Genomic DNA, 26,147 nt, shown 5'->3' on the forward strand with positions numbered 1-26,147 from the left:
CAAAATCCTGTAAAACATTTGATAAGAAATATTCACTTATTTCCTGAAAATTCCTGATTTTTCGAAGGAAATGTGGCATCGCTTGGTGGCTCATACGGCGTTCTTACTTTGCATGGCGGTATAGTGCTAATTTACCATATTCCTCGGGAATATCAAAGCAAAAAGATTTCAAAAATGAACTCCTGGGTCCAGAAAGGGCATTACTTGATTGTGGTCGCTCAACATCCCGCTGATTCGTCATGATTGAGGCAAATGTGTGTAATTCGTTGTGATTTTTACTGAATATTCTTTATTATTTTACAACGCTGAAAACGTTACATTTCAGAAGATTCACCTGATAGTTTCCTCTTTAACGGATGAAATTAGCAGTGGAGCCTCTGAAACACCGCAACCGAGATATGCCCTTTTCGCATTCAATGCCTGAAAAGCTCACTAGATTAAAAAATTTCAGCTCTAAAGCGTGCATTACTAAAGAGGAGAGTGTTTAGTCTGCAGGTAGATGCATTGGAACTGACGATTGGACCACATTTTGCGATAAGGAACCTGAGGACAATATTTTGCTCATCCATACATATGTGCATAGAAAACTAACGTCGGAACGTTATTCCTGGAGGAAGGATTCCTGAGTTTTTCAAAGTAAACATGAACTTTTCTCAGAGAAATTTGACGACATTGAAGTGTAATTACATTTTTTTTATGAGGGACACGACGAATTGCGTTTTATTGATAATGTCTATAAGACCCAAAGTGACATAGGCGTCTCGGAGTTACGTAAGTAATTATTCGTGACGAAATTGACTCAAACTGCGTGTTAAGTGCTCGATTTTTTCTCAGACCTCCCCTTTCGCCCAACTCCCTGTTTGAATTGTCTGAATCCCACGAAAAAAAATTAAATTGCTGATTTAAAATTTCGTAGTTAAAAAAAAGTGTCCGACATGTTTCAATGTAGATTTTACAATTAAAAAACCACCCCCGGGTTAACTTGGCTGTGCACCATTGTAAAATGTACATTTGAAACCCGTCGGACATGTCTTTTACCATTTTAATTATTAAATCAGCAATACATTTTTTTCGTGTACCCATGTTCCCTACCAGCTCAAAATTTTGAGCTCCGTATCGTAGCCCTATACACGATTACGCCCCCCCCACCCCCATCCCGACGATCGACGCAACCCCATACCGATGCAACAGAAAAGCGCAAAAGGACGGGGGTACCGACGTCCCAGCGCGGCGCCGCGACGCCGGCGGCGAGCCGATCGGATGAATGAAGCGCCGTCGCGGCGCCCATTAAAAATTCAATCAAAAACGCAGAATCAACATAATGGCGGTGGCCGTGCCCGCGGAAGAGTAAAAGCCCTCAATGGCTCCATTTTTCAGCGCGCTTCATTTTTAACATCGATCAGAAAGCCGAACGCCCTCACCCCCCTCCCCGGCCCTCGGCCGAGCGTATTGTTAAACTTTATTTAATTTACCTGCCTCCTGCTTTTCTGAACGCGTCCGCGAACGCATTTATTCCGCCCGCCGCGGCGCGACTTAATATTATATCGAGTTAAAAACTTTTCCCATTACATAATTTGAAATATTCATTTAAGTCCCGTTTTATTACTTAAGTCGGGGCTGAGACCCGGCGGGGGGTTTTCGCCCGCTCAACGGTGAATGGTGAGCAACGACGATTTCTCCCGGATAAATAATACTGCTAACTTCTAATTGCTCGCGCTCACTCGCGCGGGCCCCTGGTTTATTTTACGTCTGTTTCGGAAGTGTCTAGCTGAGTGGATCTCCGCTTTCCGAGATCTCGTTTGATTTAATCTCGACGATCTGTTAGGAAACGCCCGGGAAATATGTTTTAGAGATCCCGCACTAACGATCCGAGAAATGTAATCAGGCGAATTTTTGCGACTGGATTCGATTAATTTTCCGGATTGATGACTGTTGGATCACCGTTGGAATTTGATCTAATCAGAATCGAGACGGCGCCAAGTGGAACGAGTCTTTGAAAGAATTCGGACATTAGATATTTACAAAAATTGAGAAATTTATCGTTCTTTCCGTCACAATTTTTTCCGCTTTTCCGAGATCTCGTTTGATTTAAACTCGACGATCTGTTAGGGAACGTCCGGGAGATATCTCTTGGAGATCCCGCACTGACGATCTGAAGAGTGTAATTAGGCGAGTTTTTGCGACTGGATTCGATTATTTTTCTAGATTGATGACTGTTGGGTCACCGTTGGAATTTGAACTAATCAGAATCGAGACGGCGCTTACTGGAACGAGTCTTTGGAAAAAGTTCACTGGAAAAAAAAGCACATTGGATCTAGAGTCCAGACTCTGAAAAACATCGACGAAAAAGTACTCTTGATTTAATAAGAATCTAGCTCAAATCAAGAACCAAGCCTCTTAATTTAAGCGGATTTCCTTTTGATTCACGCAAAAATCCGATTGAATCAAGAGTATTTTTTCTAGTCAATGTTTTCAAGAGTCTGGACTCTAGATCCAATTTTTTTTTTCCCAGTGAACGATCCGAGAAAAGTAATTAGCGAATTTTTGCGACTGGGTTTGATTGATTTTTTGGATTGATGACTGCTGGATCACCGTTAGAATTTGAGCTAATCAGAATCGAGACGGCGCACAGTGGATCGAGTCAATAGGAGCGGTCGGACAAAATTTGGAAACTTTAAACGCTTATAACTCCATTTATACACAACTTTGAGGTTATAAAGTGGTTTCATTGGTTTCCTCGTGAAATTTTCTTTAAGAAGCACCCCTTAAAATTTAAAATTTTACGAAATAAACATCAAAATTTGCAGTTTAAGTCAAAAAATTCATGTTCCACCTCTTATATTAACTCGAATCACTGTGCGGCGCCTAGTGGAACGAGTCTTTGGAAGAAATCGGACGTGAAATTTTTACAAAAATTGTAAAATTTGACGTTCATCCCGTCACAATTTTAATTTTAAGGTGCGTGCCTTTTACAGAAAATTTTACGAGAAAACCAATGAAACTACTTTTAAAACATCAACAATTCATGTTCATGAAGATATGCGCTTTTAAAGATTTTAAAGCGTATCGGACCTTTTCCATTGACTTGATCCATTATATTCCAATATGGGAACAAAATATTCACAATGTTCGCAGTAAATTCAGTTTTTATCGAAGGAAATTTGGCAACGTCTGAAAGCTCATACGGCGTTCTTCCTTAGCACGGCAGTATGCCAAGATGTGCCACGGTAGATCCTTCTAATTCAAACCACCACAAATAAAACCAACGGAACGAACATAATATAGAATTACAACAAGAGATAGGACGCGCTTTGATGACGGCGCAGAGATACAACTATTCGTGCTTGGTGGATGTCCGTGTTGCGTCTGCGAAATTGAAGGCGCGATGGCGCGAAGCGTGAACTCGCAATGCTCAACTTTGTTAAGAGATTATCTATTAAGAGGTTATGTTCAGTGTTTAGTGACGATACCTCGAAATTGTCTTACTATTTTCTCTTCGTTTTACCGTGATTGGTCCCTGATAATGCGCTTTTAAAAAGCGAGGCATATGAATGAATTTTGAAGCACTATCATTAAGTTCAGTCTTTTGCTAATTCTTTTCTTGGTTGTTTCTTTGTCTCCTGGCTCGAGAATTTAATTTTCAACCAAATCTTGAGAGAAACGAGCCAAATCCCGTATCAGTTCAAAAAAACGCGCTCATTGGTCAATGCAACATGATTTAATCCACGATAAAAAATATCATCAAATTTTAATACAAACATGCAAAAATATGTGCATTTTTTTGCTTTACTTCATCATTATCACTTCGTTTCGGTTGTTGTTGCATAGTTGTTATTATTGTCGCACAGAACACCGCCATTTTGGGGGAAATTTGTTGATTTTCGAGGTTTCTGGTGAAACCGTTTACTCCCATCCACTTTTCGACGTACCTCCAGGGGTGGGTCAATAATTTTGGATTTGGTTCATACACCGGTTGCTGATTAGCTCAACAGACCAGTGGATTGGGTTAAAAAAACAAAACAAAAAAAGTTCTTCATTAGCCAGTGTCACACTATCAAAATACTCCATCAAAATGTCAAGATCAAGTGCTGCTTTGATTGGTTCAAGTCATCGAATAAGCCGATCACAACAGCTGACCTTGATATTTTGGTGGCTATAGTTTTGATAGTGTGACACAGGCCATCAGGATTTGGTCTGAAAAGTCAATCGCCAAATCGATATAATGCTACGCGCATAGGTACCTATGCTGCAATTGCTACACGCACAGGATTCACCTATGCGCGTAGCTTAACGAGTGTCTCGATAACCTGGACGTGTAAAATTGCCGAGCACGTCATCTGGAAAATGACAACCGCGGGAGGAGTGACGCCTTTTGCGCTTTTTATTTTTGCGATTACGAGGGGTCACGCACTTTTGCTATTCAATGCGGACTCTACTTTTCTCCTAGGTATGTGCAGTCGCAAAAATTCCCCCCCTACATTTTCGCGGAGCAGGGCCAAAATTTCGCAACGGCGCGGCGGCGGCGGCGCTGGGCGATGCGGTGAGGTCGTGGAACGCTAGCGCTGGCGCGATCGCACTCGGAATCTCCTTACGTTTTGACGCGGGGAACATCAAATATTAATGGCGCCGAGCACAGTTCATAAATCAAAATAGTCTCCCCCCCCCCCCCCCCCCCCCCGCTCAGCCCACCGTCGCGGAGCTCCTGGCCGGATCCGTGCTTCACCTCCATTGTTCTCCTTTTTTTTCTGCAGTCTCAACTGCGGCAGTCTCCCGGCCCGTTTCGCTAGGTGCACCGTGCATTCCGCCTCCACGCTCCGAAACGATACACTGAAAAAAAATTCTCGGCGTTTTTACGGAGGGCCGTTGGTACCTTCACCATCTCACTTTTTTTACCAATTGTTGGTAATTTTACCAAGACAGACTGGTAAGCTTATCTAAAAACCGGTATTTTTACCGTTTCTTTCAGGTAAGGATACCTTTTTTATTGGTAATCAATTCCCGGTAACTTTGCCATTTTATCTCGGTAATTCTACCACAGTCGATAAAAAATATTGGCGTTTTTACCAAGGTTCAGTAAGATTACCGAGAGAGCTCGATAATTCGACCAAGATTTCTCGGTAAAATAATCAATTCCATGAATGGTAATTTTACCAAGAAAAAACTGGGATCAAATAGAAACCTGAATTCTTGATAATTTTACCCTTTTCTTAGTACATATACCGAGATTTTTTTTTCAGTGTAATCTCAGTTGCGTGGCGTGCTTTGCTATATATCGATTGATCTGCGATTTAAACCTATGGAAAAATATCGACAGACGGGTGTCCGCAACCGACAACTTAATGATCGATTCTTTACCACAGCTTCCAATGGGGAAACATCGATAATCGAGCACTCACGCCTCGCCATTGGATGATCTCGACTAGAGTGGAGGTCTCGAGAACGTCGAGTATTGAGTTAGGGGCCGTTTAAGTATAGACGCATTTAGTGTGACGTCACGGAGCGATATTGTTGGTTCGATATCTCGAAAGTCGAAATGTGCCCCGACAAACAAACACAACCTCCAAAACGAACAATTGATGAGAGAATGCTAAAACTAGCCTAAAACTAAATCATTCATCCGTGGGACCGTAAAATTATGAAAGCTAGTCATTTTCCAAAACGTTTGAGACCACATTCACAAGAATTGATAATATAATAAGCTCGTGACATAATACTTAGTCTTTGGACGAACGTTGTGTTCGTTTGTTGGGGCACATTTCGACTTTCGAGCTATTGAAATTAAATCGAGATGTGACGTCACACAAAATGCGTCCATTGCGTAACGCACTTTTCCGGGTTTTCTCCCCCTCCCCCCTCTTGTATCGCACCCGCAACGCAGCCCTACAACCCTCCCCCACCTTTTGAATTACGTAACGTTAGTCTGACCCTCCCCCCAATTTTCATTCGAGAAAGGTGGGACTTTAAATTTTTTGCAAGATTTTCCCAAGTTTTCCCCCCTGGCTCGGAATGGGCCTGTTGCAAACTTTTGTTTGAGCAAAAATAAGAGTTGCTTCTTATAGAGAATGGCTCAAAAATTACAGTGAGCGCATCATCAAAGTCTGAAGTGCACTCCTAACTTTACAATCTGCGTAAGAAATTCACGTTTTTCTGAGCTTCCCGCTTCAAAAACGATACGACGACACAGGTGAACATTTCGTTAGAGGAGTCGTTCCATTCAACCCTTGCTTGAGGAGCGACAATTTAAGTGGACGCAAAAATCAACCGTTCAATTTGGTCATTACAAGAGAAAAATTTTGAGATCGGAATGGATACTTCATGTTTTGCGGCTGATAAAGTTGATTTAATTGAGAAGAGAAAACATATCTCTGGTGAGACAAAGTTTGCAGTCGCTTTTGATATGAACTTAACGTTTTATCGGGTCAGGAAGGTGGGCGGGTATAACTTAGGGCTTTAATGAAAAGCGGTTTGGAGGCAAATTTGCGAGAGAAGCGGCTATTTATTTGAGAAATCGGGTATTAATAGGGGTAACGTCCACCATCGAGATTGGTCAAGAGGCTAATTAAAGCAAGGAACCGGGTGGGCGAGGGTCGAGAAGGGAGGGATGAATAATTAACAAGGGTGAAAATCTCTCCGATGCTGACCAGCCCACCGCCCAAGGAGCTGATTATAATTAAAATTTATTAGGAGCAAGAAATGCCCCGAGAGTGAGAACGAGCAAGTGGGCTTCATACAGTTGATGAAATATCGTTTCTTTTGGCCAAATCGCAGGAGTAGGGAATGCAGGCGGAAAGTGACACTCTTCAAATTATTCCGCGATATAAAATAATGAAATTGAATTGAAAAAAAAAGACATTCTTGTTTTTGCAAGCTATGGTGTTGATTAAAAGTTCTTATAGTGGATTTATATTTCGGGCATCAAGTCCATCTTCAGCACTTACACACAAAACTACACAGTCAGCCGTGAAAGCGAGGAGAGCCGTAAGTGCAAAAATGAAGTTTTGAGAAAATGGGCCTAGAAGCTTCTGAGTGGAACATTTTATTAAAAGAAGCCTCCGGTCTTTGTCAAATCGCAACCAATCAGTCGATAGACTCTTAGAAATTATTTGGGGGATTAAAACTCGACCGATTTTATTTTAAAGTACATGAAAAAGGTAAAATTCAGTTTCATGTTAGGTTAGTATTCGGCAAGACAGCCGTAAGTGCTATCTTCTGCGTACTTTTGTGGTAGCGTGTGGGACACACAACAAACACATTTTCAGATTAGAAATCGGCAGATGAGGGCGGCATTCCTCTTGAAAGCGCTGTTTTCATTGGCTCTCATGCACCTGCGGCTGTCTTGGAAAAAACTATGTCATTTTTTGTGCAACTACGGCTTTTTCATACGTCTCGTCTTCACTAAATTAGAATGAATTTTGCTGTTTTAGCTGTCTCAGTAATTTCATCTAAAAGAGTTCAGACGAATTTTGAAGAAAACTCGATTATGAAAATTTTGCTTTTACGGCTCTCTTCGCTATCACGGCAGCATATAGTGAAAACATGGGCAGTAGCGTTCCACAAAAACGAAATTCTGTTAACTGTTTGCCGAAAGTTGGTGAGCAGCGCTAGGGCGAGCCGTTGTTATGACTCAGATATGACTTACATGACTGTAATGCTATGAGTGTAACAAGGGCATTTATGCCTATCACATGACTCCCTGGTGGCCCATGTTTCATTCGCCCCGCTGTGGGATTTCTCTCGGTTTCTGATGTTGGCAGGCCGGTCCCTCCTCCCTACCCAGCGCGAGTTATGAGCGGTATGACGTGGGCGCAGTGCATCAAAATAGAGTGGTTAGTCTGACCGGTGGTCGGGCATTATTTGAGGAAGTAAATGTGGAGTTATATAGAGGTGCTTTGTGAGACTTCGTGCTAAAATGGTGTGTAAATCAACGTCACGGAAAAAATGGTCTTGCTGATTTAACCATTAAAGTGCTACAAAAAAGCGTCCAACATGTTTCAATGGACCACTAGAGAAGGTACGAATTTAAGTATTCTGATACATGATCCTTGGTCAGAATTTCACGTAGAGCACGATTCGCACAACGAAAATTACTTAAAGCAACTCCTGACGAAGATATTAACGTTTTTATTTCACATTGGTTACGAGGAATTTGAACTGCCTGCTCACAAAAAACTCAAAGCTCTACGTGAGTCAAATCGCGCACTACAACGGTTTCCAATTCATTACCAATTTAATTATTTAAATCAGCAAAACCATGTTTTTCCTTTGGAATTCTATCCGAGCCTCAAGCATAGAGGTCTGAAATCACCTGTAAGGCGAATAGATTCTTTTTGAGACTTCGTGCTAAAATGGTGTGTGCTTCAAAGTTCATTCTGTATACGCGTGGAAAAAACAGTCTTGCTGGTTTACCCATAAATTATTAAAAACAAGTGTCCGACATGTTTGAATGTAGATTTTTCGAGAAATTGTTTGAAAAATATTTTTTTTTTTAGAAAATGCCCCTTGAGGCAACTTTCCCTTTACAAATTTGAAAGGTTCTGTATCAACAATCGTAGTCAAAGCAATTATTATTGCTTCCACACTCACATTGCGTATCGAGAAGTTAAATACGGGTCTTAGCGAGTTAAAGGCAATGGATGCGAAGTATTATCCCACCCCAGCTATGATTAAACTGTGTGAATGTGGCTAAAATGCTGCGAGCAACTATTACTGCTCCCGAGCCGCACACATTGCCTATCAAAATATCGAAGGCGAACTGATCGGAACAAGTTTAAAACAGTCTAAGTGAAGTATTAAGCCACTACAGCCATGACTGTAACCATGAATATTGAAGGAGAACTGGTTGGAACGACTTAAAACCACAACATGAGTGTAGTAACGTATCGATTGCATGATTGGTGTATTTCACCAATAACCGTCTAGATCAATCATTAAGGAATTTTCATACCGAATTGTAATCTTTCAAAATTTTGAAACAAATTCAATAGTACTGTTTTCAATTGACCATCGATATCGAGACATTGAAATTGGTTGCAAAACGGAAACAGTACTTTTCGGACGTGCCTTGTCGATAATGGATCTAGAGGCTGAAATTGCGATTTGACCGAAATAAACCACATAATGATTAGCATTTAAAAATAATCGATAGAACCCAGAATGCAATGCGCAAAAATTGAGAATCTGTTGTAACCCGAGTCTGATCTAAAACGAGTCTTAACTGATTTCATGATAAAAAAATGGCAAAATTTTACTTTTTCACTATCTTAAACTTCTTAATGTTTCTTCTTTTCAAACACTTTTAGGGCCTTAGGAAGCTTTCAGTGTATCTAGAAGAAATTACAGTTTCAATTCACTTAAAACTGACGTCAAGTTCGGCTTGACCCTCTTCAGGTAAATTTTGACTAATTTACCCCCCCCCCCCTCCGATTACCCTTCCCTCTAGGATGCTAACATGTTTTACAGACAGTTATTTCCTGAATGAACTCGCTGTCTGTAAATTTTCGAAGTATGAACGAACTGCAATGATAAGCGGCCCCAGCGGGCTGATTATTGAAATTGATAGACAAAGCAATAGACAAAGAAGACAAAAAGGATTTTGAGGGATCCTATTGGTAGAAGCGGGTGGTTGCAATGGACAAAGGAGGTAGGTAATAGACTGACAAACGGCAACCCACAAGAGATCCGACAGTTAGTCTATCATTTTCCCTCTTAGTCCATGAGAACCACCCATTTCAACCAATAGGATTGCTTTATACCCCCTATGTCTTCTCTGTCTATCAATTTCAATAATTGGCTCGCTGCTAAATGTTGAAATTGATGGACAAAGCTAAAGACAAGTAAGACAAAAAGTATACGGAGGGATCCTGTCGATGGAATCGGGTGGTTGCAATGGACAAAGGAGGTAGGTAATAGACGAACTAACGGCAACCCACGAGATACCCGACAGTTAGTCTATCATTTTCCCCCTTAGTCTATGAGAACCACCCATTTCAACCAATAGGATTGCTTTATACCCCCTATGTCTTCTTTGTCTATCAATTTTAATAATCGGCCCGCTGCTGAATGTTGAAATCGATAGACAAAGCTATAGACAAATAAGACAAAAAGTATTCGGAGGGATCCTGCCGATGGAAGCGGGTGGTTGCAATGGACAAAGGAGGTGGGTGGTTAGTCCTTCATTCCCCCTTTGATCTATAAAAACCACCCAACTTAACCCACAGGATCGCTCCATATTCAGTATTCTCTCTTTGTCCATAGCTTTATCTATCAATTTGAGCAATCAGCCCGCAGGTCGAACCCCCTCGCAATCACCTCTCCTCGTAAACACTCGATCCGTTGCGTGCAAGAGCACAATTAAATAAACCCCGCGATAAATTTCGAATAAATTCTACCTAGCGGCAACATCGCAACGAAGCTTTAACCGCGATCCACGTAACGAGGGCTCGAGCTTTCTAGCGGGGTAGGGGGGGGGGGAGGTTCTCGGCTCCGCGGTGAGCCATTTGTATTCTTTGAGTCAGCCCAATACTTCCTTGACTGCTATCAACGTTTTATTATCAACTTAAGTGAACCGCCGGTCCCGCCTTCCAGCCCCCTCCCCCCTCGCCTGTCCCCCAGCCTGCCCTCCCCGCCCTTTCAATTCCACCTGCCCCCATCGAATCAACTCAAAAATTAGGTTAGGTACCGCGGTTCCTACTTCGAAATGGCTCTGGTCCGGCCCCGGAGCTAGCTTCGCCTGGGCTGGGGGGTGGAAGGTGGAGGTGGGGGTGGTGATGGGATGAGGGGGAGGGGGAGCTGTGACGTCATATGATTACTTCTGGCAATGGGTCTTTACGACGCGGCGCGGGGGGGGGGGGGGGGGGTTCGGAAGATATGGAGTAAGTTTGGGCTGTTCTTTTTTTATATTTCTTTCTTGTGAGCTCATTTGATTGAAAAGTAGAAATTCAAAACATACAGCGTTATTAGACGTTGCTGAGATTGTACATGACGTTCCTCCTGGTTGCTCAAAATGTTTTCTTTTATGGACTATTTATTCGTAAAATTTCTTCTCATTTCAGTTTAATTTTCATGAGAAGAATAATTTTACGCTGAAAAGTAAAATGGTAGATTTTTCCATACTCGTATCTCTGTGTCAGAGTATGGTAATGAACACCAGACTCCTTAGTAGCATTTACCATGTTATGGTAAGTATCATCAGAGCTATCATGGGTTTACTCAGCGCTGTGCAGCATACTTAAGCGTTTTTAACGATCCATTGGAAAATTCCTTCTTAAAACCGTTAAAATCATGTCGTGCGTTAAAGTGCAATGTCACGCTGGCCAGGTTGGCCTGAGTGGTCAGCGCGTCTGACTCTAGATCAATATACATGTAGGTCCCGGGATCAAATCCCGGTAGTATAGCGTCAAATTTTCAAGGAAATGACGAGTAGATCTGTTAAAATGTTAAAATGTGTTCTAAATGTGATAACATATCAAAAGCACGTTTTAGATAGACGATGCGCTCTGTGTGAAAAAAGCCTCGGAGTGATAGAAAAACACGCATTTTTGCTAAAATACGCCTGCGGACGTACGTTCAGGCAATCGTTTGACACGTATCCAGTGGCATATGGACCAAAACAGGATTATTTCCGTAAACTGCATTGAGTCAACTTGGAAAACTCGCATAAATGTTCAGATTTTAGGGGGGCCAAAACAGGCCCTAATCGATACTCCTCCTTTGAAAAGCTTGGAGCATGGATGTCCCTATCGCCCTGGTGTCTACGGACAATAAATCTACTCTATAGATGGCTGCAGGTTCCTAACGGAACAGAAGCCAATACACAATTTATAAAAAATAAACAAAAAGAAAAAAAAACGTAATTCCAAGTCATGCTGGACATCACAACTTGTATAACAGCTGATGTTGCGATTTTCAACAGCACTGTTTCCTTTGAGCCAACTAAACTTGAAGGTGCAAGTTCGGTTTCACTCCGAGAGCAAAATCAAACTAGGCCGCGTCGCTTTGAACCAAAGTCTCTTCGAGGGAAAGTTGAGTGAAATGATGACTCGGTGTTTTGAACGCGCTTTTGAGCGGCTCAAAGGGGGGAAATTTACATGCCACTTAATCCACTCAGAAACTTGAGCTTTTCGGCTGGCAAGTTGACTTTAAGCTCAACTTTTACCGGTTTCCGTCGAGGTTGGTTTTCACATCGGGACTTATCTCCGCTTAAACCTGAAAACTCTCACCCAACTTTCCCAGTAAAAATTATTACGGTTGTCACATGAACGACTCAAGTGAACATCACGGCGACTGAAAAAGTGAACTCTAAGTTTTACGAAACTAAAAGGGAACCCTTCTAGTTCCCTGCTTCATTCAAAGTAAGTACGAACCAAGCATGTTTCGCCTTTAAATTTAGGCATCTGATACATTTAAATGATAGTCGGTCATGGATAAGACAAATCTTCACAACGTTCAAAAGTTCTGTTCATTCTATTTTTAAAACTACGATTTTAAATTGTTTAAAAATACGAAGCAAACTTACAATTGAATCCTGAGCGCTTGTTTCTAATTTTAAATAGGTTCTTTCTCGACCGCCCTGCAAGAAAATAAAAAACACAACATGACTGAGTATAATAATGAAATCACGGATAACAAAAGAGCATAGGAAGCGAATAGTTATAACAGCAAAGTAAATCAGATATAGTTAGAATGACTAAGACTGATCGTCGTACACTGAAAAAAAAGATCGGTAGAATTTACCATTCCTTCGCGCTGAATTTCACACAGCGTGAAGGAATAGTAAATTCTACCAGAAGGAACGTAAACGTGAGGATATGCTGGTGCAGATAACCATTCCTGTAGCAGAATTGACTTGAATTTTGGTAGAATTAACTATTCCTTCACGCTGTGTGAAATACAGCGCGAAGGAATGGTAAATTCTACCAATCTTTTTTTTCAGCGTACACTGAAAAAAATAACACATTGGATCTTGAGTCCAGACTCTTAAAAACATCGAAAAGAAAAAGTACTCTAGATTCAATCAGAATCTAGCTTAAATCAAGAACCAAACCTCTTAATTTAAGTGGATTTCGTTCTGATTCAAGCAAAAATCCGATTGAATCGAGAGTATTTTTTCTTGTCAATGTTTTCAAGAGTCCGGACTCCAGATCCAATGTGTTTTTTTTTCAGTGTACCCCTGGCGTAGGGGCATATCTCAATTTCCACGCTCACGTGGAAATTTTCACATATAATCCTTATGCTTTCTGGGGCTCCTATAGATATTGAGATACGCCCTAACATCAGATGAGCGACAAAATATATCATCGAAAGGCGCACGAAAAATCGTAACTTTTGTTTTTGGAGTGTGAGTTTCAAGGACTATACTCCTCTGATTTTTCACGCCGGGATCCTAGACAATAACACGTATTTTTTGGCATGTTCGCCACTACTTTACACAGCAACTAGATGCAACGGATTCAAAGCAATAACATCGCGCAGCCATCAATATTTAATGAGCACCCTATCATCCAGTGCTCTCTACTCCACTCATAATTACTCGTCACTTCAGTGCAAAAGCACAGTAAAAGCTCCCCGTGCCTATCTGAGACTCAATATCGCACTCATTCGTGCGCGTCAAACGATCCTAGAAAGCCTCGGTTACACTATATCAAAGACAATAATGGAATTGATTCGAAATGATCGACCTTTTCCGAAATAATAGCAAGCTACCCGGCACTAAAACTAGCGCTCCAATGCACGTGCATTAGCTAGGCGAGAGGCTTTTGCGGGTCAGTCAGGTGAAAAATCATATGCTGGAGTCAAAATCAGGAAAGGGTTGCCACTTTTAATGCAGTAAGATTGTGGAATAATGCTGCGTATACACTATTTTTGGAAAAATTAAGTAGGAAGTACACCAAAAGAGGCGTTGTTTATATATAGGAATTTATTCTTGATATGTACTTCCGGATGCATTTCGGGATCACTTATCCCATCTTCAACAAGATTATGGTTACTATTTTTTGGAGGAAATCAAAGTCACAGATACCAAAAATTACAGTAACACTGCGCAAATATAAGCCTCGTTCTCATCCAATGCTCATAGTGGATTCCAGGTCCGATTGTCATTTCCAGTCGTAGTTACAATGTCCTTGGTATCATTAACCGTTAAACTAGGGCATTGAATAAAAGTAAACAATTGTCAATATGTACAAGGTAGGAGTCCTTTATTGTTCTTTACTTACAATTAGTAAAATTCATGTGTTTACGTTTAAAAAAAGTCATAAAGAAATTACCATAAAAATTCTGTTAAATTACTTACATTCATGCTAAACACAAAATAAACTGCAACATCTAAGATAAAACTGAAATACGTGAGGCTCATACAAATCATACTCTATGATAAAAAAATCATAAAAGTGGCCACTAGTTTTTGTTAAAATCTACTATAGCTGACAGATGATCCTAAAAAATTAGCAGTCTCTTCCATTTTAACCCATACACCTAAAATATCTACATGCAATTGTACAATCTGGTAACCCTACTGAAATGAAATGTAGAAAAAACTTTCAAAAGCACGAGATGGTTTTTCAACGTGATAAAGAACAAAAATGGTTTTATAACTCTGATATTTTCACAGGTTTTTTAAAGGTTTGCACAGAAAAAAATAGATGATGCTGATGACAGAACCTCCTGTTCACAGGGTTCCTGCAGTTTCTTTGTTACACTTACAAAATTTTTCTGTTGTGAGAACAGAACTTCGGTCGCGGGAACAGAGTACTTTGTCCTCACAACGGAAGCTTCTGTGACTGTTACAAAAGAAGTGCAGGAGCCCTGTGAACATAACTATTTTTTTCAGTGTGGTCTACAAACTTTACAAGTTTTTTTTGGTTTTTTACTTTCTCGCTCCCCTAGTTTTTGTTTGTTTTTGTTTTTTGTTTTAACAGCCAATACTGCTCTGCCTCCCCTGTCAAATGACAAATGGGATTTTCGAAGTGGTCGGGGAAACAGTGGAGCGGTGTGTCACGGAGCCGCGTTTGGGGTGACAATAGCGCATGAAATATTAAGGGGGCCTGTTGGGGGAGGGGGGGAGGCTGGACGGGGATGCGGAAATATTAGTCGGCCGACCGCAGATTCATCATGCGCGGCGCGACGAGACGAAATGACGACGCGACAGGGCACGCATGAGGCCCACCAGTCGTCCCCAGAAATGCAAATCGAACTCCATTTTGCATCGCATATAGTTGCATGGGGGTAAAACGTCGTATAAAATGGCTACTTTCTAGTTTTGCATTTTTCAAGGGATTAGTCTGTTGAGATGGAGAGACAGTGTGCCTATAATGGACCACTAGTTAGTTAGTTAGTTAATTAATTAATAAACCTAACCTAACCTAACCTAACCTAACCTAACCTTACCTAATCTAACATAATCTAACTCGATAAATCGGTAAAAATATGGTCAAAATTGAATTCTATACGAAAGGCAGTTCATTCTTCAATACCTAGGACCACTAGACAAGTACGAGTTAAAGCATCCTTATGTATAAGCTGTCTTTAAAATTGCACAGATAACACGACTGCCGTGCTGAGTAACTAAATCGTATAATCATTTGAATGTTATTAAATTTATTATTCGAGAAAATTTGAAACGCGTTAAGCCACATCAGGTAGTGCCAAATTTAATTTCGCAATTTAATTTTTTACATGAAAACGGTTGTGTTGATTTTTTTGCAAATTTCGGTGAATTTTTTGCATGGTACAAAGCTAATTCTTCAAGAATTTCAAAGGGATTTGCACAGACGATCTTTTCTGAAAAAAATTAAATTGCTCACTTAAATTTGGCAATAGCTGATGTGGCTTGGTTCCTTTCTGCTTAACACGGTCCACTTATTCTTGAAGATAGTTATGAATATTTTTCATTGAAATTTTGATATAAAGCACAGTATAATTTCAGCAAAAATATGATAAGGCGGTGTGGTGATGTCAATTTATGAAGAATGAAACCTAGCTTTCGAGATATTGCTCACAGCTCACGGATTCTTTTCCTCGTCTCTCTGCTCCCTCTTAGGATTTCTGAAGAGGTTGACAGCGAAACGTAATCCATCAACGTCAAGCATTATGATCAGTCAACCTCCATAAAGACTCTGACTGAAATTTGTCTTATAGTTGACTTCCATTCAAATAAATGCGCGTAAAAGAAAACATTTTGAGTGAAAGGATGCTTATCAGATTTAAAGAGGAAAAGGATTTACTCGATATGCACTTGGAATGAATGGGTGGGTGGTTTCACGATAACCGGAATAGTTTTGTCGCCGTAACAGACAACACATATTTCGGTCATATTTTTAGTAGAAATGATAATCACTCGATTTTTTTGCATCAATTTTCAAAGGATTACGTATTATAACGCTTTCTAATGATTTATTGCTCTCCTTCTCAATTAATATTATATAAATTCCGAAAATGCGCTGACTGTTATGCGGTAAAAAGTCAGCGTAATAGACAGCACATTTTTGGCCATTTATATATTAAAATTGAAAAGTAGGGCGATAAATCGTTGAAATGCGTTATAACTTGCAACCCTGTGTAGATTAATGAAAAAAAAAAATCGAGTGATTATCATTACTACTAAAAATATGACCGAAAAATGTGTCGTCTGTGACGGCGACGAAACTATTCCAGTTATCGTGAAACCACCCGCGTGATGATTGAGGATAAATCATCACTTCTGGATCGATTAAAGCCATGGTTTTTAACTTTGGATACTATAACTTCGGGTACCAATCGAAGAACAATATAGGGGTATAAAGTAAAAACAACTCATTTGAAGAGCCCAGTACTTTCAATTGCATTAAAGAATCCTTAAAATATGTGCGGAAAGTGTTAAACTTTTTCTTACTGATTTTTCTAATTAGTCGATATTCTCGTATTTACTGCGGCCGTTTTGAGCTGACCATCGCTCATTTTTAGGTGTTTAAACATTAGAAATTAGAGGATAGAATTTAAAAATTAAATAAATCGCTAAGAAAAAGTTTCACACCATCCTGATAATAATGTGCCTGATAAAGTAAACCAACAAAGTGATTTAAAATACGTGCTGAAAATTTAAAAAATATATTTGCAGTCACAGAAAAATTCCGAGAAAAATATTAGTAATTTCTAGAGAGACTATTGCTAATTCCAACCAAAGTAAATTGAAAAGCAAGAATCATTCTTTAATTTGAATTATGTAAATAGAGAGAGAGAGAGAAATGAGATGCAGCCTTTATAATTCGCAGATGGTTGGAGCAATTCAAATGAAGAAAATCTATGTATTTTCATTATCTTCCAATAATTTATTCATCATTAGCTTTTTTGGATATCTTCTTGAAAAGGTAAGTAGCTTTTGTGTGCGGTCACTAAAGATACCCAACTCAGATATGGTTTCAGTGTAAAAGTAGATGTCCATAAAACTAACACTTTCTGAAGATGCAATACAATTCCGCAATTTAACAACCGCGTGCTTGAAAGGATAAAAATAAACCAAAATTAGTATTCAAAAATAATAATTTTAAAGGCGCTTGGATCTAATATTTCTGTGAACATTTCGGAAATAATCCTGTAACCTGACCTTCTCTTTCACAGGAGAACTCTTCCAAAATCCAAAGCTGATTTTTGGAGGCTCGAAGACACAACTTTATAACATGCAATGTGCAAAGTACAAGTACTTCAATGAATGGATCCCTGGTCTGTAAATTATAGGGTTTTAACAAAAGCTTTGGTGCTGAACTTGATAGTTTTCATGGAAAAAATTCTCATTTCAAGTGTTAGTTTAAACATGGAATGTCAGACTTCTGGATCAGTCTCGAGCTGTAAATAACACATTTAAATCGTCAACCCACGTTAAGCTATCTGAGAAAATACATTGAAACGATATTTGCTCGTAGCGTATACAAAAACTACCTGAAAAACATTTGCAAAAGCACGGTCCCCTATTGGAAGAACTTTCTTCACCGCAGGCGCTCGCATGCAACTATTCGGCCATGCGAGTTGTGCACAGTATCAATCCGTTTTGAAGGCGGAATGTGTTGCGTGCACTCTTTTTGTTTGCTGCAGGGCGCTCACTTATTACAGGCTAAATTTAGGGTTTGCAGCAGGTGGTAAATGCTATTGAGTTTTGTTCTACCATGATTGCCTGTGAAATTACTTGATGATGTCATCGATTGAGGTATCGCTGATTCGAATGATGAGTTTTTCCGCATAAAAAAATTGCAGAAGAATGAATCTTGGTTCAACAAGGAGTGCTGAATTCTCATGGTGTTTTTGTGGTGTTCAAATTACAGGCAAAACCCGTTACTTTATAACGTATAAGTTGACTTCGGTATATCGTATTCTAAGTAAAAGTTAGATAAGGAATGAATGGAAGTTCATAATTCCGTACCCTGTCTGGTGATCCATTATGCTTTCCATGGTTGTTGTACGAGTAATTGCAATCTCATGCAGCTTTTTTATATTTTTAGATATCGTTGATGCCAAATATGTGTGACTCAATTCATCCAATGTTCCATAATTTTTTTTGTATTCAGGGTATTTGAATCAGTGAGAACGGAAACGCACCAACTCGGAAAAATGAAAGTAATTAAGAAACACACAAAATTGCTCCGTAGATGAAGACATTTGTGGAAGAAAAAAATTTTGGTGCTAAAATGCAAGCATTTAAGAACAATCGAGGAGCTTTCCGGAAAAAGGGCACATGGCAAAAAATTGCTCTTGAGAGAAATGCATTTGAACTTTCGATACATACTCCAGGGCCACTGTCAGTGACTTACGTTCGAAATCGGGAGTCCAAGCGTTGCCTACGAGAATGGAGAGGCCGTAACTACGATTCTGTGACGTCACACTAGTAGATGAAACTCGGCCGCGGTTTAACACGCGTTCTTATGGGAGAACGCTTGCCGCGCGATGATTTCTCGCCGATATCTCTTTCAGGGTTGATCTGACGCAAAATTTCATAAGAACCGTTTAGAAAGAAGATAAAATTTCACTTTAGAAAACTAACTAGTTCATTTGTGACATTGTCTAAATATCGAGGAAATGAATGCGTAATACCGAAAATCGTTACTCCACTCAGATTCAAACGGGCCGCTCGCGCAACTTCGGCCGATCGAGAGCCACTCTGATTGGTCCACGCAGCGACTGCCTCACTCATCGATGCACTGATGACCCGGAGATGCTTGTTGTTTTCGGTAAATATCTACTAGCTTGACGTCACAGAACTGACTAGTTACGGCCTCTCCATTCTCGTAGGCAACGGTCCAAGCTGCGATGACAGGTACCATCAGTGGCCAGAAAGTAAAGATGGAAACTTAAAAGGCATTTTTCTCAACGCGATTTTTTTCTATGTGCCCTTTTCCCGGAAAAATCCTCAATTCAAAGGTCCAAGTTGTAACAGATTCGCTAACTTCAATGATCTTATGCAGATTGACCGTTTTGAATAAAAATTGAGCATTTTCGAGTTACCGAGTTAGTGTGTTTTCGATCTCACTGATTCATTCTATCCCATTATCAGTAAAAAAACAAATAAAAAATAAAAAAAACCAAATGGTTTGTTAGTCTCCATGATTATTTACTTATTATTAAAAGAAAATATTGATTGGCCTCTCCAAAAACAAAACAAAACAAGCAATCCTGAAATGCTGCAAATCGCAACGACGCGACACAGTAAAAAAAAAAAAAAAATAACGAAAATCCGGCAATGCCAAGACCGCGGACAGTTTCCGCAACGTGCAATATTAATGATTGCTCAGTGTTAACCTACAATTTTGTCGGTTCCGTTTTTGGAGAGGTTGATTTCAAAGGTCAATGGTCAGCGCCGCTCCTCGATGCTCAAACAATGTCCAACCTGCCACCCAGAGGAATAAATTGGCACGGCCTCGTGCATTCATTCGGTGCTCAATTATTCACGGAGGCAACCGAATTCGACCGCGATGGGACTGTTGAAACCAGCCAACGATTCCGCAGGACCATAAACTTTTTAAGACTTAAACAATTCAGGGATTTATGCGATAAAAATTACACAAACTGATTGCGGTGGACGCACGGGTCGTAAGACAGTATGTTGGAGTTTTTTTTTTGCCAACGTGCGTTTAAAATTCAGCATAGAGCTTTAAATCTCAACACAGAAGGAAGAAGCACATATGAGCACAGTTTCCCCTCAAAGAGATATGCTGTTTTCTGTAACGCGTTTGCAGTTGCCTTCCTGAATAGATGTAACTAGTGTTGCACCAAGCAGCATATCTCTTTGAGGGAAAACTGTGCTCATAACTGTGTACACTCTTTTCACACTTCTTTCCACACTTCGTTCCACACTTCTTTCCTCACTTCTTCCCATGCTTTTTTCCGTATTATTCTAAAAGCGTGTATCGTGACTCCTCTACATTGAAATAGAAATTTCACGTTCAAGTTCACATAAAGTTAACTACGCTGGCGTTATTTCATTATTACACTAAAAATTGACGTGATTAACAGATCTTAATTTAATTAAGTAAGGGATATGAGATTGAATGATTCTTCCCAAATATAAGGCAACAATAAATGTAATTTTCCTCCAAAATTTTAAACAAACTTTAAGGATCAGGTGTATTTGCCCTCCTATTTCAACATATAAGTCAAATACGATTCAAAATTTTTGTTGCTCCGGCTACAGAAAATACTATGCAGAAATTATGAATATTCGGGAAATGAATTTACGATACCTACGTGACGGTGTCGATGTATTTGTCATGATTAGTAGTATGAAGGGAATAAAAAGTGCATAAAGGTGTAGTTTCCAGAAATCGTATAATTTTTATGGATTTGAAATGGTTTATTTCTTGTGCATGTTCCTCACCTCTTTCTGAAATCCTAAATTGTTTTTTTCGATTATAAAACTCATCAAGTCTACAATTGTAATAGATTGAAGGAAATGTATGTCTGCATAACAATAGCTACTGTCAAAACATATCTCTTCGATATACGTCATAGCTTTCTCATCAAATATCTTGATTCAGCATCATGTTGTGCTGCACTCTACTTTCTCGCGTAATACATGACATTTTTTTTTTAAGAAGACAACTCCGATTCTTCAATAGTTAATATTAGTAGCTATCATATTTATATTTATGGTTAAATAATGCACACATTATGTACAGTAACAACAAAAAAGTTACTTTTCAGTTTTTTTCTTCTCCTCCTCCTTTTAGTTTTTAAGCCGTCCTATCGAACGTTATAGCATTTTTAAAGTTTTTTCCAATTTTTACTCCACATTTCTCTGCATTTGCTTAACTTTCACGTTGTATATCCTCTAAGGGCCATTAAAAATGAAAAAGTCACAGAAAGTTTTTTTTGGAATGGCATTGAGCTGAGTTCGACCTTCAAATATTACACAGTTTATCATTGAAGTTTTCTAATCCTATACGGCATCACCGTTCCTGTAGAGTGAAGATACTTCCGGCACGCGAATCATAGTTATATGAATTTCATGGATTTTATTATTGGTGTGAATGCTAACTTCGACTTTAAAATTTACGTAAGAAAACCTTTCAAGCGTAGAATCTCATACAAGGGAGGTTGGAAAATAACACGCCCCCAATCATCAAACGTCACATCGTTGAAGAGGTATTACCCTCTCCACGCACATGCAAAGCTGCTAATCGATATCTAGTCGTATGATGGTCGCACGGCAAAAAGGCGCGACTACAATATAAGATGAGCCCTCTTGATACGTATTTCCATTCTCTCTAAGGCTCATGGAAACATATAGGTATGTAATTTTCTTCTCTAAGTTTGGGAGAAGCTGCCCTCAACGCATGATCAACATAAAATGGAAAGGGAAGAGTCTTTGACGATGCCATTCTACCAGTATTTAAAATTACGGCTGCATTGAATTGTTTCATAATTTTTCCACATTAATATGTTCCCAGGGATGCCATCTAATCTTTAAAATTACCATTCTTCCATTTGTAAGAGGAAAAGTCCATAAGTATGCGCAGAAATATAACTGTTTCTTTTTTTTTTAAAAAAAATTTAGGATTTTTTTTGCATTTTTGCTCAGCCGACCAATGTACGTGATGGAGTGAGTGAAAGACACGATGGCAAAGAACAGGAATAATAAAAATATTTCTTGGGAGTTGATCATCAAACATGAATTGAAATATTATTGATAATTCGAAGAATATATACGATTATTAAAATTATTTTATTTTATTTTTTTCTTATTCTTGCTGCTATATTGGAATGAAAAAACTCCGGTTCAAAGCACAGTTGTGCTCACTTGAAATTCTGCATGGGAGTTACCACATTTTTAACGGGTTTTTTATTTTGAAATTGATCATTGTTCACGCCTTTATTATTTAATTTGACTTCTATCTGAACTGTGACTGATCAAGAAAAAGTATAATATTGTTGAAATATAGTTATTTTTTAATATAGCTGAAAAAAGGTTAAATTTAGAAGATTTCCACTGAAAATATGGATGCACATACGCAAGAGTGAAAATTTGCCACATGCAACGGTGTTAAATGTCCTACATTTGGAAAAGTAATTTTATTTTGCATTAATATTTACATCAAATCGAAAGGATGCATTCATTAAAAAATGTCACGCAGGATTTTTACAATAATTATTCGGGGGAAAATATTTGTGCTCAGAATTTTGTTTAATTGAACCGCGTGGTTTTGATTCGTTTATTTTCATCCGAAAATTTCAACTTTTATCGTTTTTCAATTGAAATTCATTCTAAAACAATATTTAAGAAGTGGCTCCTACATGCGCGTACACACTTACAGATACGTCTGCAACGTATGCAGGTGCATAGAATGTTTAGATATGTATACGCATTTCAAATGAATAAATTTTGAAAGTTTTCCAAGTCCATATCTAGACACACGCACTCCAATGATCGAGTAAAAGTCTTGGTATGATTTTGATGAATGCAAAAGCTGTATGGGAATGCTCTTTCTAAAAGCAATAATGACCCAAAGCATGGAAGTCTCTCAAGATATTAGTTAAAGCATTCAAAATCCATTGGATTGATTAAAATGAATAGGTGAAATTATTTTAGTTTCCCGTTCACGGGGGAAAAGATCGTGCTATTTCTTGAAAATTCGCAAGTACCTATAGAAAACCCTTTTAGGTATCGAAGATTATTTATGATACCAATGTGATCATAAATCTGATGATAAATGCATTTCTTCAAAATTCTATTTAAACTCTAAAAACTCGTATAGATTCATGAACCGTGATTGTTGTAAGTTGGGGGGGGGGGGGGTGGTAACTCCTTGCAGTTTGACAAAAACCATCAGCTTTTATCATGATTCATTTTGGTAAACACGCGATGTTTTACGGACTCATAATTTCGTGAAAGATACATGCATGCATATTTTGCAAGATAATAGTTAAATCAGGCATCTTGTTAAATTCCTAGACAAACAATCAAATTTTGTAGGCCAGCATTATTTTGAAAATGATACCTTGATTTTTTCAGCATTTTGAACGAAAAGTTGACGACAATACCAATTTTTTTTTAAATTTGATGGCTCAAAATGTTTCTCATTATTTTTTCCATCAAACTTTTAGAACATCCATGTTTTATAAAATATGAGACAATTTTGAGGCAGATGCTCATTTGGAGCTAAAGATTTAAGAAAGGAAGGGATTTTTAGGAATATTTAGGTAATAATCGCACAAGCACAACATAGATCGTGTCTCTGTGCATATTTGCATACTTTTTCATTCAAAAATTAATAAAAACATTGAAAAAAGTTATTCATAAAATTGATTGTATGCCAAAGCACTTGGCAATAAGCCTGTTTTGACTTTTCCAAAGTTTTACTGCACCCCTATTTTCTTTTCTTTTATAAAAAGCATGATTGTTTTGTTCCTTACTGATCAAAAATCTACAAGTTCTTGGACATTCTGCGATAACATTTTGAAAAAAAAAAATCAAATGGGCGTATTTATGATAAAGGTGACGGTGAACAAAATAATTCAATCAAGAGGAACTACACGGGACGCGAATCCCATGCATGTAGTTCCTTTCAATTTTGACACATTTCTTCCTAGGATACGTGTGTCCAGATTAATGGTAACATCGATAACCAATTTTTAACTTGATTTGACAAAAAATTAGCGGAGATGCATGAAATAACAAAATTGTGTTTCAATTAATATTAACGTACCAATGCATTTCGGCAAACACTGTCATCGGGGTACAACTTACGAACACACATAAAATTACCAAAACACAGTAATGAAAAGTAACATATTGGTTGAGAAAGGAGCAAGTTATAATTTACAAAATTTTGTTTTTTACTGTGTCCCTTATATTAATGTGTTTTGTTAATTTTATGTATTTTGTAAGTTGCGCCCTGATGATGACGTTTGCCGAAATGCATCGGTATGTTAGATTAATTTAATACAAATTAATAAGTTCATGCATCCGGGCTAATTTTTTGTCAAGTCATACTAGGATCGCATTTAGAAAAAAGGTACCAGCGCAATTACAATGTTGTAAAAATGTTGCTTATTTTTAAAAAGCTAGAAATCTCTCAAAATAGCAAATACTTTCTGTTTCGCACCAAAAATATTAAAGAAAAAAAATTGAAAGGAAAATAAGAATGCAAATTTTAATACTGTACACTGAGAAAAATATGGTAGATTTCACCAGACTCTGACACAGTGATATGAGAATGGTAATAAACACCAATCTCTACGGTAGCATTTACCATATTATGGTAAGTATCAGTATCCTTGTGAGTACTACCATAATTCTGGTTATTTTCACTAAATGGTATCACTGTGTAAAAACTAGTAGACTTATAGATGTTACCATACTTTTTTTTCAATGTACATTGTACATACGTTGACTAAACTCAACAGGAAAAAAGTAGTTGTACGATTTTGAAGACACTGTAATCGCGCTGGTTCCTTTTCGCTAAATACGACACTGAAAAAAAAAAAACACATTGGATCTGAGTCCAGACTGTTGGAAACATTGACAAGAAAAAATACTCTTGGTTCAATCGGATTTTTGCTTGAATCAAAACGAAATCCGCTTAAATTAAGAGGCCTTGTTCTTGATTTAAGCTAGATTCTGATTGAATCAAGAGTACTTTTTCTTGTCGATGTTTTTAAGAGTTTGGACTCTAGATCCAATGTGTTCTTTTTCTCCAGTGGATCCATTCAATAGATGCAATAATGCAGAAATTCAAGAAATTTTAACTTACTGCATCCGAACTTACATTAGGGTTAGGCATACACCTTCTCATGGGGTCCGGCGAGCGGTAGGTAGGCGAGTACCTGCCCGGGAAGCAGGTCCCGGGCCGCTCATAGGCAAAGGTGGCTTCGTCGACATCATCTTCTCGGGTGAGTACATCATCGCACAGACTTTTTTTTGACGTCCTAGGACATCGTCCCGTTTTGAGCGCCCCCAGAGGAGTCAGCGCGAAAAACAAACGAACAGAGAAACCTCGAAACCACGAAACAACACTTCACAAAACCAGCAGCACATCCATCGCGGGTCAATTCTTACACGCACGAGTGAATCCAACACGCGCGCGAGTCAATTAACACACGTTCGCGAGTCAATTTTTTCACGCTCGCGAGTCAATTTTTCACACGCTCGCGAGTCAATTTTTACACGCTCGCGAGTCAATTTTTACACGCTCGCGAGTCAATTTTACACGCTCGCGAGTCAATTAACACACCCGCGGAACTTTTCCCGGGCTCCGGGGCCCGTTGAGCGGGAAACCCGCATGGGTTGGGAGAAAAAATCCCGAATTCCCGCCAAAATAAAAAAAAAAACCCGCCGAACTCGCGACTCGCGGACGCACTGGCGAAAACGCGACGCGCGACAAGTGGACGATTAGCCGGTCCCGAAATCGCGGTCAATTACTACGGCCTGGGCCCGGTTAGACGCGCTAATCGGACGGGCATGAATTTTGAAAAAGCGAGCGCCCTTTATGGGGGGTGCGTTACAAGTATAATAGATTAGCCTCCGCGAGGGGTTGGTGGCGCCGCGGCGCCGCCCGTCCGCGCAGCCGCGACCCCTCCCCCAACCGCGAAAGGGGCGGGCTGAACCCCCACCCCCCGCCCCTCGTCCCTTCCTTTATTTTCAACCTTCCATTTAATTGAACGTATAGGGCTTCTTTCAAACCCTTTCT

The 26,147-nt window shown here is 39.2% G+C and overlaps 1 protein-coding gene across 1 annotated transcript in view; it reads right to left on the reverse strand.

Annotated features, from left to right (window-relative positions):
* The window catches only part of acj6 (abnormal chemosensory protein 6), a 96,002-nt gene extending 70,059 nt beyond the window's left edge, over positions 1-25,943 (reverse strand). Inside the window, exons 1-2 of the mRNA XM_019053457.2 lie at positions 25,227-25,943; positions 12,515-12,568 (exon numbers count right to left, since the gene is read on the reverse strand). Of these exons, the coding sequence (XP_018909002.2) occupies positions 12,515-12,568; positions 25,227-25,253 (81 nt within the window). The 5' untranslated portion in view covers positions 25,254-25,943. The remainder of the gene's footprint in view (positions 1-12,514; positions 12,569-25,226) is intronic.
* Between the last annotated feature and the right edge of the window lie 204 nt (positions 25,944-26,147).

The sequence above is a fragment of the Bemisia tabaci genome, chromosome 10 (genome assembly GCF_918797505.1).
Source record: "Bemisia tabaci chromosome 10, PGI_BMITA_v3".
In the NCBI taxonomy this organism is placed as follows: Eukaryota; Metazoa; Arthropoda; class Insecta; order Hemiptera; family Aleyrodidae; genus Bemisia; species Bemisia tabaci.